This window comes from Mobula hypostoma, chromosome 19 (genome assembly GCF_963921235.1).
Source record: "Mobula hypostoma chromosome 19, sMobHyp1.1, whole genome shotgun sequence".
Classification (NCBI taxonomy): domain Eukaryota; kingdom Metazoa; phylum Chordata; class Chondrichthyes; order Myliobatiformes; family Myliobatidae; genus Mobula; species Mobula hypostoma.
This window is the reverse complement of record NC_086115.1, coordinates 3,336,448-3,351,323: the sequence shown is the minus strand read 5'-3', so window position 1 is coordinate 3,351,323 and position 14,876 is coordinate 3,336,448. Positions and strand designations below refer to the sequence as shown.

Below are 14,876 nucleotides of genomic sequence, written 5' to 3'. Positions count from 1 at the left end.
ACAGGTGATTGGCAAAAGGGATACGAGAGGATCATGGGACAGGAGGCTCAGGGAGAAAGACGGTGGGGGGGGGGGAACCCAGAGGATGGGCAAGGGGTATAGTCAGAGGGACAGAGGAAGAAAAAGGAGAGTGAGAGAAAGAATGTGTGTATAAAAATAAGTAACGGATGGGGTACAAGGGGGAGGTGGGGCATTAGCAGAAGTTGGAGAAGTCAATGTTCATGCCATCAGTTTGGAGGCTACCCAGACGGAATATAAGGTGTTGTTCCTCCAACCTGAGTGTGGCTTCATCTTGACAGTAGAGGAGGCCGTGGATAGACATGTCAGAATGGGAATGGGATGTGGAATTAAAATGTGTGGCCACTGGGAGATCCTGCTTTCTCTGGTGGACAGAGTGTAGGTGTCCAGTAAAGCGGTCTCCTAGTCTGCGTCGGGTCTTGCCAATATATAGAAGGCCACATCAGGAGCACCGGACGCAGTATATCACCCCAGCCGACTCACGGGTGAAGTGTCGCCTCACCTGGAAGGACTGTCTGGGGCCCTGAATGGTGGTAAGGGAGGAAGTGTAAGGGCATGTGTAGCACTTGTTCCGCTTACAAGGATAAGTGCCAGGAGGGAGATCAGTGGGGAGGGATGGGGGGGACGAACGGACAAGGGAATCGCGTAGGGAGCAAACCCTGCGGAAAGTGGGGGGGGGGGAGGGAAAGATGTGCTCAGTGGTAGTAACTTTGCCTCCAACTTTCACCCTGCCCTCAAGTTTACCTGGTCCATTTCCGACACCTCCCTCCCCTTTCTAGACCTTTCTGTCTCTATCTCTGGAGACAGCTTATCCACTGATGCCTACTATGAGCCTACTGACTCTCACAGCTATCTGGACTATTCCTCTTCTCACCCTGTCTCCTGCAAAAATGCCATCCCCTTCTTGCAATTCCTCCGTCTCCACCACATCTGCTCTCAGGATGAGGCTTTTCCTTCCAGGACGAGGGAGATGTCCTCCTTTTTTAAAGAAAGGAGCTTCCCTTCCTCCACTATCAACTCTGCTCTCAAACGTATCTCCCCCATTTCACGCACATCTGCTCTCACTCCATCCTCCCGCCACCCCACTAGGAATAGGGTTCCCCTGGTCCTCACCTACCACCCCACCAGCCTCCGGATCCAACATATTATTCTCCGTAACTTCCGCCACCTCCAACGGGATCCCACCACTAACCACATCTTTCCCTCCCCCCCCCCGCATTCCGCAGGGATCGCTCCCTACGCGACTCCCATGTCCATTCGTCCCCCCCAATCCCTCCCCACTGATCTCCCTCCTGGCACTTATCCTTGTAAGAGGAACAAGTACTACACATGCCCTTACACTTCCTCCCTTACCACCATTCAGGGCCCCAGACAGTCCTTCCAGGTGAGGCGACACTTCACCTGTGAGTCGGCTGGGGTGATATACTGAGTCCGGTGCTCCCGATGTGGCCTTCTATATATTGGCGAGACCCGATGCAGACTGGAAGACTGTTTCACTGAACACCTACGCTCTGTCCGCCAGAGAAAGCAGGATCTCCCAGTGGCCACACATTTTAATTCCACATCCCATTCCCATTCTGATATGTCTATCCACAGCCTCCTCTACTGTAAAGATGAAGCCACACTCAGGTTGGAGGAACAACACCTTATATTCCGTCTGGGTAGCCTCCAACCTGATGGCATGAACATAGACTTCTCTAACTTCCGCTAATGCCCCACCTCCCCCTCGTACCCATCCTTTATTTATTTTTATACACACATTCTTTCTCTCACTCTCCTTTTTCTCCCTCTGTCCCTCTGACTATACCCCTTGCCCATCCTGTGGGTTTCCCCCACCCCTTGTCTTTTTCCCTGGGCCTCCTGTCCCATGATCCTCTCATATCCCCTTTGCCAATCACCTGTCCAGCTCTTGGCTCCATCCCTCCTCCTCCTGTCTTCTCCTATCATTTTGGATCCCCCCCTCCCCCTCTCATTTTCAAATCTCTTACTAACTCTTCCTTCAGTTAGTCCTGACGAAGGGTCTCAGCCTGAAACGTGGACTGTACCTCTTCCTAGAGATGCTGCCTGGCCTGCTGCGTTCACCAGCAACTTTGATGTGTGTTGCTACAAACATAACATTACCACTGTGCAAGACAGATGAATCAGTAACATTAAACTAGATTACAATTTGAAAACAAAACATGGTGACTGTTAAGGTAGAGGTAAAACACTGACTGGATTCACACAGGAGATTCTGCAGATGCCAAGAACCTTGAGCAACACACACCCAAAATGCTGATGGCACTCAGCAAGCAACACAGCATCTATAGAAATAAATAAAACAGCCAATGTTTTTGTCCTGAAGGATCTTATCCTAAAATGTCAACTGTTTACTCCCGTCCATAGATGTTACCCAACTTGCTAAGTTCCTCCAGCATTTTGCGTCTAGATTCACACAAAGCAATACTTTTTTTCAGTAGGTCCAGTCAGAATTATACAAGTGAACACTCAAACAAGTAACAGTTGACTGATTGCTTTAACAAGTTTACAATCATTCATTACTGTTCATACCCATACATAAGCCTTTGCAAAAAGTCTTCATAGAAAAAAAAACTTGAAAAAGTACAAATTGTCCTCCTAATTAACGAAATAACAAACAGATGCTGTAATATTATGTCAATATGATACCAAGAACCTCAGGAATTAAGGACACTGTTCATTCACAATATGAATTCTGGTCAACTCCAGGAAAGCTCCAACACGTGATCCTAGCGCTCGCAGTGGTGGGCAGTGACCGAACAGCCCCATACCAATCTCAGTCCAGTATGGCAGTGCGCAGTAGGACTGTGCTTATTTGGTTGAGTCCATTCTCAGTATTTGATGCGAGATAGGGGAGGGCATTGATCATTGGCGAGCATTGTATTGCATGGAAGGGAGGATGATAGGCTGATAATTGGGAGCGCTGTATTACACGGAGGGGAGGACAGTAGGCCGATAACCGGTGAGCTCTGTATTGGACGGAGGGGAGGACAGTAGGCTTATGAGGAACGCTGTATTGCACAGAGGGGAGGACGGTAGGTTGATAATTGGTGAGTGCTATATTGCATGGAGGGGAGGACAGTAGGCTTATGAGGAACGCTGTATTGCACAGAGGGGAGGACAGTGCGTTTTCTGAACATCGAATGGACTCGCCCAACTCGGGCTGTGACATCAGCCTTTCCTTCTCGAATTACCTCCATCAACTTACACATCACTGAGTTATGGGAGCGATCAAACTACTGGTGTGGTAGAAAATTGGAGGGAAATTTTCATTCCAAAGGCAGTCCAGTGCGGCGATTTTTGAAGAGGTATAAGATGGAAGAGGAGGATTCTGGGCCAAGGTCTAAGGACAATTCTGATAAGGTTAATGATGAAGAACTACAATCTTCTGAGTCATTTCACTTCTCTAGTGCAACAACAGACACAAGAAGTTCGTCTTTTTATTTTACGAAACTATACAAGTTTATTTGATTCTGAGATACATCCTGCGGATGCACTGGGACACATCATCAGTGATGTAACTTGGGGTCATCAGATGTTTCAGATCTTTCAACATCATACACCCTCGCCCAGGCAACCCAGCCGGGGTTGATCAGACCCCAGCTTGTGCCCCAGCAGCACTGGCCCACTGATCGCCCCTCCTGATCCATAGCTATCTGGAGGCTCTCTCAGCGGCCTCTGTGGTGGTCCTGATGGCTTTCCTCTTGCCAGTCCCAGTGATGCCAAGTAGGGTGTAGACTCTGCAGAGTGAGCGGCCAGCAAAACCCATTGATAACAAATACACCAAGTACAAACATTAAATATGAATAAATTCAAATTAAAATATGAATACCATTGTTTATAAAACAGTCAGTTCCCTGGGGTGGGGGGGGGGGGCACCGCTCCCGAAATCCCCCAGTGCTCACCATTGTCACAGCATGCTCCCTCAACAAGGACAGCCAGGCACGAATGTATCCTCAGAAGAGGGGCAGGCAGTCGGCCCAGGCAGAGCCCTTGACTTCCCGATGCCTGGACCCATGAATGGCCCTTGATCCAGTAGATCCTCCTCACGATCCGCCCCGCATATGAGGAGCGCAGGGCTGAAGTACAACCAGAACCTGAGCAGCCACCCCTTCAGACACTCAAACAGAGGCTGCAGCCTCTCACACTCCATATATACTGACTCCTCCCGGACACAGAATGGACAGGTGGACAGGGTGTCAGTGAACCTCCTTAAAGACCTGCTGCACAGTACTACCCTATTCAATACCTATCACCTCACGTCCCCAATATACTGGCTCCTTCACTGCCAGACGGTAAAGCAGATTGCAAAGGTGAGCCTGGTCAACAGACGAAGGCAAGAAAGTGAAAGGTGTGCAAGAGCAGCTCGTACAAGAAACACTTTGAAGAATTGTGGAACGGCACAGTGGGCATCCCCACGAGACAGCTCACATGTGCGGGACCCTCTCCCGCGTGGTATACTGAGACCTGGGTCTGACGAGCACTTCCAGCTCATCAGGTGGTGGTGCCGCCCCAACTCCTCCACTTCCCTGGGCCCCTTGTATGCACTGTGATAAGATAGGGACCAGTCCCCCTCGCAGCACCCCCACCAGCACAAGAGCACCCTGTCTGGATGAGACTACACTCCATACCCTCTAAGGCTCTCAGTAAAAGTGAGGCAGATCCCTCAAAGAGGCATGGCTGATGTTGTCCACTGGAAGCTGCATGCCTTCCTGCAGACATTGTCCCCAGTGGAGAAAGTAAATCGCCAGTTCATGCCATCTCTGAGGGTGGTCAGAGTGTGGGTATCTCTGCAGGGTCCTGAGGCAGAGAACCGCCAGCTGGGTGCACACACACACCAATGACTGACCGCCCTCCATGATCAGAAGACTCAGGACCGCAGCAGAGACCCTATGTCTCCTTTTGCCCCAGAAGAAGTCCACCAGCCTCTTCTGGGTCCTGGAGACAAAAACTGTGGGTGGGGCTAAAGTAGTTAGCCAGGACCATATCTTTACAGTGAAAGCTACTTATCAATGGGTTTTACATGGACTGGTGATCCAAGTTGCCCTATTCCATTGTGCCTAGTCTGTGGCAAACAACTTACAAATGCAGCAATGGTTCCAGCAAAATTGAAAAGAACTTAACTACAAATCACAGCCATATGACATGTAAACATGTAAATTATTTTAAACGACTATTGGAACCTCCAAACGAACAGATTAAAGGTTTCAAAAATAAAGTCACAGTCAGTAAAAGGAGTCAGGAAGCAAGTTATTTAGTAGCTTCAAGACCAGTTCACTCAAGAATGTTTAAAAAACTGAAAAACCTGGACAAAGAGCACACCAATCTCCTGCTACATACAGAAATGCGGAGGAAGAGTTCTCAACGTGGTGTTGGAACTGAAAGGTGAATTGCAGGAGTACTTTCAGGAAAATAGTATGCCAGATTTTGCCAAGTGTTTTGAAGATGAAGAATGACTGCAGAAACTAGCCTGCTTAACAGACATTTTTCATCATATGAACCAGTAGAATAAGTCTCTGCAAGGCCCGGGAGAAAATATTTTAACTTCAAGTGACAAGATTCTTGGATTTAAAAGGAAATGGAATCTTTGGAAAAACCATGCTATAAAAGGAGATCTTGAAATGTTTCCACTGCTGCTTGGGCTTGAGAGTGAAGAAGGATATCAAAAAGTCTTGAGTCTTATTGAAAAACATCTGGAAGAACTGCAAAACAAAATTTATTAGTATTTTTTCCTCCCTTTCAAAACAAGTGTATGACTGGGCAAGGGACCCTTTCTCTAAATCTTTTGCTCAGCCTGAGAACTTGATTTTGAGAGAAGATGAAGAACTTTGTGAGCTGCACTCTGATCATGCACCCAAGACAAGATTTACTGACCTGCCCCTGGACAAGTTCTGGATTTCTGCCATTCGTATGAAGGCAATGAACATTTTGCTGCAGTTTTCAACTTCTTACATGTGTGAGCAAGCTTCTTCTTGTTTAACAAGCATTAGAGCAAGGACAAAAATTGTCTCATTTCAGTTGAAGATGAAATCCGGGTGTGCTTATCTCAAGTTTGATTCTGAATTGAGAAATCTCAAGAAAGGTAAGCTAAGCTTAACTGTTTTTTTTTCCAAAAAAAGGCTGGGTAAAAATTCATTCTCTACTCAAGACCATTGACAATTATTTTTGGATTATTATCTACAACTTAATGATCGTGCTAACACATTGCAAGCTCTGGATATAATAATATTTATGCAGGGGTTCCCCGAGACCTGAAAATTATTTCAATGGTTCCTCCAGGGCTAAAAGTTTGAGAAAGGCTGTGTTAGATTGACCCTGGAGTAGGTTAAAAATGTTGGCACAACATCCGATATTATTCAGTAAAAGTTTGAATTGCACTAAAAAGCCTAAAATCCTACTGAATCGATTAACATAAACTATGAACACAAGGAAGTCTGCAGATGCTGGAAATTCAAAGCCACACACAAAGTGCTGGAGGAACTCAGCAGGTCAGGCAGCATCTATGGAAATGAGTAACCAGTCAATGTTTTGAGCTGAGACGCTTCTTCAGCACTAGCAAGGAAAACGACAGAATAAAAAGGTTGGGGGAGGGAAGGAGGCTAGCTAGAAGGTGACAAGTGAAGCCATGTTGGTAGGAAAGATAAAGGCCTGGAGAGGAAGGAATCTGACAGGAGAGGAGAGTGGACCATGGGAGAAAGGGGCGGAGGGAAGCCAGGGGAAGGTGATAATACGGGTAAGAATAGCTAAGAGGCCAGAGTGGGGAACAGAAGAATAGGGGAGGGTAAGGGGAAAATATTTTCCACCGGAAGGAGAGATTGATGTTCATGTCATCAAGTTGGAGGCTACCAGAACAGAACACAAGGTATCGCTCCTCCACCGAGGGTGACCTCACCTTGGCACAAGGGGTGGCCCAGGACTGTCATGTCAGAACAGGAATGGGAATCAGAATTAAAATATTTGGCCACTGGAAAGTCCCACTTGTAGCCTATGGAGCGGAGGAGCTCGACAAAGCAGTCCCCCAATTTACAGCATTCTCTACATTCCCACCAATGTAGAGAAGGCCGCATCATGATTACCGGACAAAATAGACAATCTTTATCAGATCTCAGATGTAGTGTTGCTTCACCAAGAAGGACTGCTTGGGGTCCTGATCAGGACAAATGGGGAAGGGAATCGCAGAGGGAGCAATCCCTTTTTTTTGGGGGGGGGGTTAAAAGATATGGTTAGTGGTATCACCCCTTTGATAGGGCAGATGCTGTGAAGAATGCGTTGGATGCGGAGGCTCATAGGATGGTAGGTAACATCAAGAGAAACTCTATCACTGTTAAGGCTACAGGAAGATGGGGTGCACACGGATGTTCAGGAAATGGAGGAGATGCAGGTGAAGGCAGCATCAATAGTAGAGAAAGGGAAATTCTATTCTTTGAACGAGGACATCTATGATGTCTGGAAATGAAAGCCACCTCCCGAGTGCAGATGTGACTATATTTGACAAAATAAGTTCCCGAAGATAAAAAAGGAAAATTGTTTTTTTTTGGAGAAAATACGTAGGAAATCAGAGCATTACACAAAGAGTGATGGTTTAAGGTAACATCCCATCATCACTTCAAGGGCAATTATGAAAGGATAATAAATACTGACACAAACAGAGAGTAAATGAAAAAAATAATAAGAAATGTATTTGACAGACAATATATTCACATAATTAGCCTGCAGTAGCAGAATGCAGTTTAAATGTGGGTATAGGAAATTGGAGAGCTTGGGAAATGTTTGTGCCAAAATTTGATTTTAAAAAACTCAGGTTATATGACAAATGTTACAGCTGCAATGGTGATTTAGATTCACTCTCTTCAATGAATAAATGCCTATTAAAATACATCTAAGGTGCTCAAAATATTTAAAATACGTACTTTACATTAAGGATTTTATTTGGGCAGTAATTGGCTTGAAATTGTTAGTGTTTTTTTAGTCTGAAAGAATTTTTTTAAACTCTGAATAGTCTAAAAGTACTAGATGGAAGGTAATGTATATTGTATTGCATTTTTCCAATTCTACTAGTCTTACTACACTATTTTGCTACATAGAGAAACCAATATATATTAACTCCAGGCCTGCGGCTATTGGTCTCTCCTATATAAGGTAGCTCTAAATGTATGCCATAGAATTAGACTGCACAGGAGGCAGCCAATGAAGCAAGATATCTGTCCCATTGAGTTAGACCCATCCCCTGAGTTTTCCTCAAAGTACTGATATAATTCTGCCCCACCTCTCTCAACCTCAACAATTCTGTGAAATTCACGACAATAATGGCTTTATCACAGTTATTATAATTATAGTAACTTGCTAACTAGACAGAACCCATTTCCTCTCTCAATTCCAAAACTGTCTTCAGCCTACTGCTAAGAGTCTATTGTGTCATCGACTTCATGATAGCCAATCAAATTTAAACACTTACACTAAAATTACCTTTTATTGAAATCAGAATATCTCCTCTAGATCCCTGCTGAGTTGACCATCTCTGTAAGTGTATAATTTTGAAGCTTTAAAGTCACAGCCATAAAAGTTTAATAAGATGAAGCATTTTACAGTCTTAGAAAAATACACTAGAAATAAATTTAAAAGCTATGCAACAATGTCTTCAGGTAATGTAAAATGTGAGGTACTTTTTGTAACTGAGTTACCTGATGGAGTCTAGACCAATGATAGCAAAAGCGAAGAAGACAGGATTGTAGTCTATATCAGAGCCACGAAGGTTGAACAGCCCTGTGGAAAGAAACAAAATAGAAGATGAAAAGTGAGAAGAACTTTCTCAAGGTTGAAGACTAAACAGACATTGGGTTTGCTGAATATCTCCACTGAGTGCACAAACTCCTGTTCATTTACCATATTAAATCTCAAAATCACAGATAATAACCATTTTTCTGTTTCAAAAACGTACATGTTCCAGTTATGGCTCTGTTTGCAGCACTTGTTAGAATCCTAAAGCATTCATAGAGAGGGGCCCGTTCTGCCCACGTTAACCACAGCAACTGTGATGTCCACATCCTTCTATGCCCTTGCTATACATGTATCCAATGGCTTTCAAAGATTGTAATTGTATCTGCCTTCTTCAGCTTGTTCCAGATATTCACCATTCTGTGTGGAAAAACTTGCCCCTCAGATCTCCTTGAAATTTTTCCCCTCTTAACCTAAACTGGGCCCTCTAGTTTCAGACTCCCCTAGACCAGCACAAAGATTCTATCTTGGCATCTCAACAATTTTTTTAAAGCTCTGTAAAGATAACACATCAACCTCCCACATTTCTAGCAGGATCAGTCTCACCTTACAACTACCAAATTACATCCTGGTGAACCTTTTCTGCATTCTCTCTATTGCTGTCACATCTTTCTTGTACTGTGGGACCAGAACTGTACACAATACTGCAAGTGCTACTGAATCAGTGCTTGTACAACTGCAACACCTACACTCTCATACTCAATGCCTCTACCAAATGCTCTTTTCATTACCCCATTCACCCTATTCTCAGGGAGCTTTAGACTAGCACCCCAAGGTCTCACCATATATTAATGATCCTATGAACAAACCATTTTTTATGATAATCTAATAATTTTGTGGTCATGAACGCTAGAGGATATTTTAATTTCAGATTATTTGATCAATTACCATTTATGATTTAAATGGTTAGATGTTCAGTCAAACTCTACGGATCATTTATCCTACAGTGCTGATAGCTTGAAATTAAACACTTCAAAATCACTGTCAGATGCAATACCAAACAAATGGCCTATGCATCACTGGAATAAAAGATATACAAGTTGCAGCACCTACCAATGACAAAGTACAAGCACTGCAATGGTCTCACAGCAGAGCTGTAAATGGGATTTAACAATTTATGAATACTGAAGAAAAGCATTATACAGAGTAACAAAAGTATAGATTGCTATTAAATAAGACGCTATAAATACATTGCAAATGCCAACTATTCATTGCAGAATTGATGCATAATATATTGGTAGTAAACAAGGCAAATGCAATGTTAACCTTCATTTCAACAAGACTAGAATATAGATGGATATAATGCTGAGGTTTTATAGGCATCGGTCAGACCATATTTGGAGTAATGTGAGTTTTGGGCCTCATATCCAAGAAAAGATGTGCTGGCATTAGAGAGAGACCAGAGAAGGTCTAGGCCTGTATTCAATGGAGTTTAAAAGAATGATCGGGATATCATTTAAACCTACCGAAAAGCCCAGATTGTCAGAACCATGGAGTCTGGGCACCCTTACAGGCTGACGTCTAACGGGGTCGGCAATCACGCCCTTGAGTATGCACGTTCCAGTCAATTAGTTTCTTAGTGGTTGTATTTAACTCCCTTCCTTTCGTCTCAATCTTGTTGAGTCTTCATCAAAGCACAGCACCAGCTACGCTCCTTGCTTACCTTAGCCCTCATTCTAGGAAAGAAGACTATAGCTGAGATTGACATTGTAAAGGAGCAGAATTAATTTAGTTTTAAGTTACTACTTACAGGCCGCAGTGTTGGTGTTAGCTTTGGTCTGAGAGTTTTAGTTAATGATCTCGTTGGCCTAACATTTATTATTTTTTCCTTTTGTTCTGCACAGTTCTTATCAATATTCATTGAACTGTTTAATCCACTTCAGTGTCTCTGCATTACTTGGGTTATCACCACACATCCCTGTCATAGATAGAATGGACGTACAGAGGATGGTTTCCAGTAGTGGGAGAGCCCAGGACCAGAAGGCACAGCCACAGAATAGAAGGACGTTCCTTTAACTTTAGCCAGAAGGTGTTGAATCTGTGGAATTCATTGCTACAAATGGCTGTGGAGGCCTAGTTATTGGGTATATTTAAAATAGAGGTCTATAGGTTCTTGATAGATAAGGGTGTCAAAGGCTAGGGTGAGAAGGGAAGGGTATGGGGTTGAGAAAGAAAGTGAGTCAGGCATGATGGAATGGATTCAATGGGACGAATGGCCTACTTCTACTCTTTTGTCTTATGGTCTTTTTATCACTTGAAACATTTGGCAGACATCAACATAGGCAAAGGATTGAAGTTGAGGAATTGGTGTGAGTTAAGTGAAGAGTTCACATTTTAATAACTTAACTTCTTGATGTTAGATGTATTACCCAATGTAAATACAGAAGAATCCAAGTTCCATCACATTTATACTGCCTGCATTTGTACTCACCCAGTATGGTAGTGGACCAGTGCAATCTACTCTCTTTGCCAAAATTCAAGAATAAGTCATTCCTGCCACTGATCAACCTCAAATGACAAAGCTTGGAAAATCATATCTGTAAGACCATAAAACAAAGGAGCAGAAGTCGGCCATTCGGCCCATCAAGTCTGCTCCGCCATTTTATCATGAGCTGATCCATTCTCCCATTTAGTCCCACTCCCCCGCCTTCTCACCATAACCTTTGATGCCCTGGCTACTCAGATACCTATCAATTTCTGCCTTAAATACACCCAATGACTTGGCCTCCACTGCTGCCCGTGGCAACAAATTCCATAGATTCACCACCCTCTGACCAAAAAAATTTCTTCGCATTTCTGTTCTGAATGGGCATCCTTCAATCCTTAAGTCATGCCCTCCCGTACCAGACTCCCCCATCATGGGAAACAACATCCACTCTGTCCATGCCTTTCAACATTCAAAATGTTTCTATGAGGTCTCCCTTCATTCTTCTAAACTCCAAGGAATACAGTCCAAGAGCAGACAAACGTTCCTCATATGTTAACCCTCTCATTCCTGGAATCATTCCAGTGAATCTTCTCTGAACCCTCTCCAACGTCAGCACATCCCTTCTTAAATAAGGAGACCAAAACTGCCCACAGAACTCCAAGTGAGGTCTCACCAGCGCCTTATAGAGCCTCAACATCACATCCCTGCTCCTATACTCTATTCCTCTAGAAATGAATGCCAACATTGCATTCGCCTTCTTCACCACCGACTCAACCTGGAGGTTAACCTTAAGGGTATCCTGTACGAGGACTCCCAAGTCCCGTTGCACCTCAGAATTTTGAATTCTTTCCCGATTTAAATAATAGTCTGCCCGTTTATTTCTTCTGCCAAAGTGCATAACCATACACTTTCCAACATTGTATTTCATTTGCCACTTCTTTGCCCATTCTTCCAATCTATCCAAGTCTCTCTGCAGACTCTCTGTTTCCTCAGCACTACCGGCCCCTCCACCTATCTTCATATCGTCAGCAAACTTAGCCACAAAGCCATCTATTCCATAATCCAAATCATTGATGTACAATGGAAAAAGAAGCAGCCCCAACACGGACCCCTGTGGAACACCACTGGTAACCGGCAGCCAACCAGAATAGGATCCCTTTATTCCCACTCTCTGTTTCCTGCCAATCAGCCAACGCTCTATCCATGTATGTAACTTTCCCGTAATTCCATGGGCTCTTATCTTGTTAAGCAGCCTCATGTGTGGCACCTTGTCAAAGGCCTTCTGAAAATCCAAATATACAACATCCACTGCATCTCCCTTGTCTAGCCTACTGGTAATTTCCTCAAAAAAATGTAATAGGTTTGTCAGGCAGGATTTTCTTTTAAGGAATCCATGCTGAGTTCTGCCTATCTTGTCCAGGTACTCGGTAACCTCATCCTTGACAATTGACCCTAACAACTTCCCAACCACCAATGTCAAGCTAACAGGTCTATAATTTCCTTTTTGCTTCCTTGCCCCCTTCTTAAATAGTGGAGTGACATTTGCAATCTTCCAGTCCTCCGGAACCATGCCAGCATCTATCGACTTTTGAAAGATCATCGCTAATGCCTCCACAATCTCCACAGCCAATTCCTTCAGAACACGAGGGTGCATTCCATCTGGTCCGGGAGATTTATCTACCTTTAGACTATTCAGCTTCCTGAGTACTTTCTCTGTCGTAATTGTGACTGCGTACGCTTCTCTTCCCTGCCACCCTGGAGTGTCTGGTATACTACTATTGTCTTCCTCAGTGAAGACTGATGCAAAATACTCGTTCAGTTCCTCCGCCATCTCCTTATCTCCCATTACAATCTTTCCAGCATCATTTTCTATCGGTTCTATATCTACTCTCACCTGTCTTTTACTCTTTATATACTTGAAAAAGCTTTCAGTATCCTCTTTGATAGCTTCCTTTCATAGTTAATCTTTTCCCTCTTAATGACCTTCTTAGTTTCCTTTTGTAAGCTTTTAAAAACTTCCCAATCCTCTGTCTTCCCACTAATTTTTGCTTCCTTGTATGCCCTCTCCTTTGCTTTAACTTTGGCTTTGACTTCTCTTGTCAACCATGGTTGCATCCTTTTTCCATTCGAAATTTTCTTCTTTCTTGGAATATACCTGTCTTGCATCTTCCTCACTTCTCGCATAAACTCCAGCCACTGCTGCTCTGCCGTCTTTCCCGCCAGTCTCCCTTTCCATTCAACTTTGGCCAGTTCCTCTCTCATGCCACTGTAATTTCCTTTACTCCACTGAAATACTGACAAATCAGATTTTGGCTTCTCTTTTTCAAATTTCACAGTAAACTCAATCATGTTATGATCACTGACTCCTAAGGGTTCCTTCACCTCAATCTCTCTTATCACCTCCAGTTCATTACACAATACCCAATCCAGTACAGCCGATCCCCTAGTGGGCTCAACAACAAACTGTTCTAAAAAGCCATCTCACAGACATTCTACAAATTCTCTCTCTTGAGATCCAGTGCCGACCTGATTTTCCCAATCCACTCGCATGTTAAAATCCCCCACAATTATCAAAACACTGCCCTTCTGACAAGCCTTTTCTATTTCCTGTTGTAATTTGTAGTCCACATCACTGCAGCTGTTTGGAGGCCTATAAATAACTGCCATCAGGGTCCTTTTACCCCTGCGATTTCCTAGCTCAACCCATAAAGATTCTGCACCTTCCAATCCTATATCACCTCTTTCTAATGATTTAACATTATTTCTTACCAATAAAGCTATGCCACGCCTCCCCCTCTGCCTACCTTCCTATCCTTCCGATACACCATGTATCCTTGGACGTTCAGCTCCCACAGACATGCATCCTTTAGCCACATCTCAGTGATGGCCACAATATCATACCTGCCAATCTGTAGCTGTACGACAAGATCATCCAACTTATTCCTTATGCTGCATGCATTTAAGTACAACACCTTAAGACCAGTATTTGATACTTTTCGCTTTGATTTCACTGCAACTTTATTGCACTGCAACTCATCCCCATGGCTACAAATTTGCCCCATCACCTGCCTGTCTTTCCTGACATCTTTACTGCTCACTATCTTGGATTTATTTCTGTTTTTCCCTTCCTCCGATCTATCATTCCGGTTCCCATCCCCATGCCAAATTAGTTTAAATCCTCCCTAACAGCTCTATTAAACTTTCCTGCCAGGATATCACACTGACAGCTACGGGAGATATACACTGACTGCAGGCCCTAAAAATGAATCTCTTGCCAGTTATGCTTACCTCCACACACTCTCATCCACTGCAGTCAATGAACTGATTAACAGGAAGAGAGCATGTATAGCCAATGCTCTTTCATCCATTAAACAGAAATGATCAAGTGTGACTTCCTACACCCAGCTGTCTAGACTCACGAGAATTATCCTGCAAAACTGAACTCTTATTTAAGACATTTTCACCTCCCACCACTTGAAAAGTATTCCATAATTGAAAAGAGCTGGTGGTACTGTAGCTCAAGTGAGATAAAGTAAATGAAAAATAGAGGTACGTATGGACCCTGGAACAAGATATTAAATGCTCATATAAAATAAAATTTTGCCTACAAGGATTTTGGTTTTTGCAGAAGTAACAC

General features: G+C 43.7%; 1 protein-coding gene across 2 annotated transcripts in view; it reads right to left on the bottom strand.

Annotated features, from left to right (window-relative positions):
* Nucleotides 1-14,876, bottom strand: part of xpnpep1 (X-prolyl aminopeptidase (aminopeptidase P) 1, soluble) — a 123,948-nt gene that overhangs the window by 78,617 nt on the left and 30,455 nt on the right. For both annotated transcript variants that reach the window (XM_063071253.1, XM_063071252.1), the window contains one exon: nt 8,718-8,799. In XM_063071253.1, the coding sequence (XP_062927323.1) occupies nt 8,718-8,799 (82 nt within the window). The remainder of the gene's footprint in view (nt 1-8,717; nt 8,800-14,876) is intronic.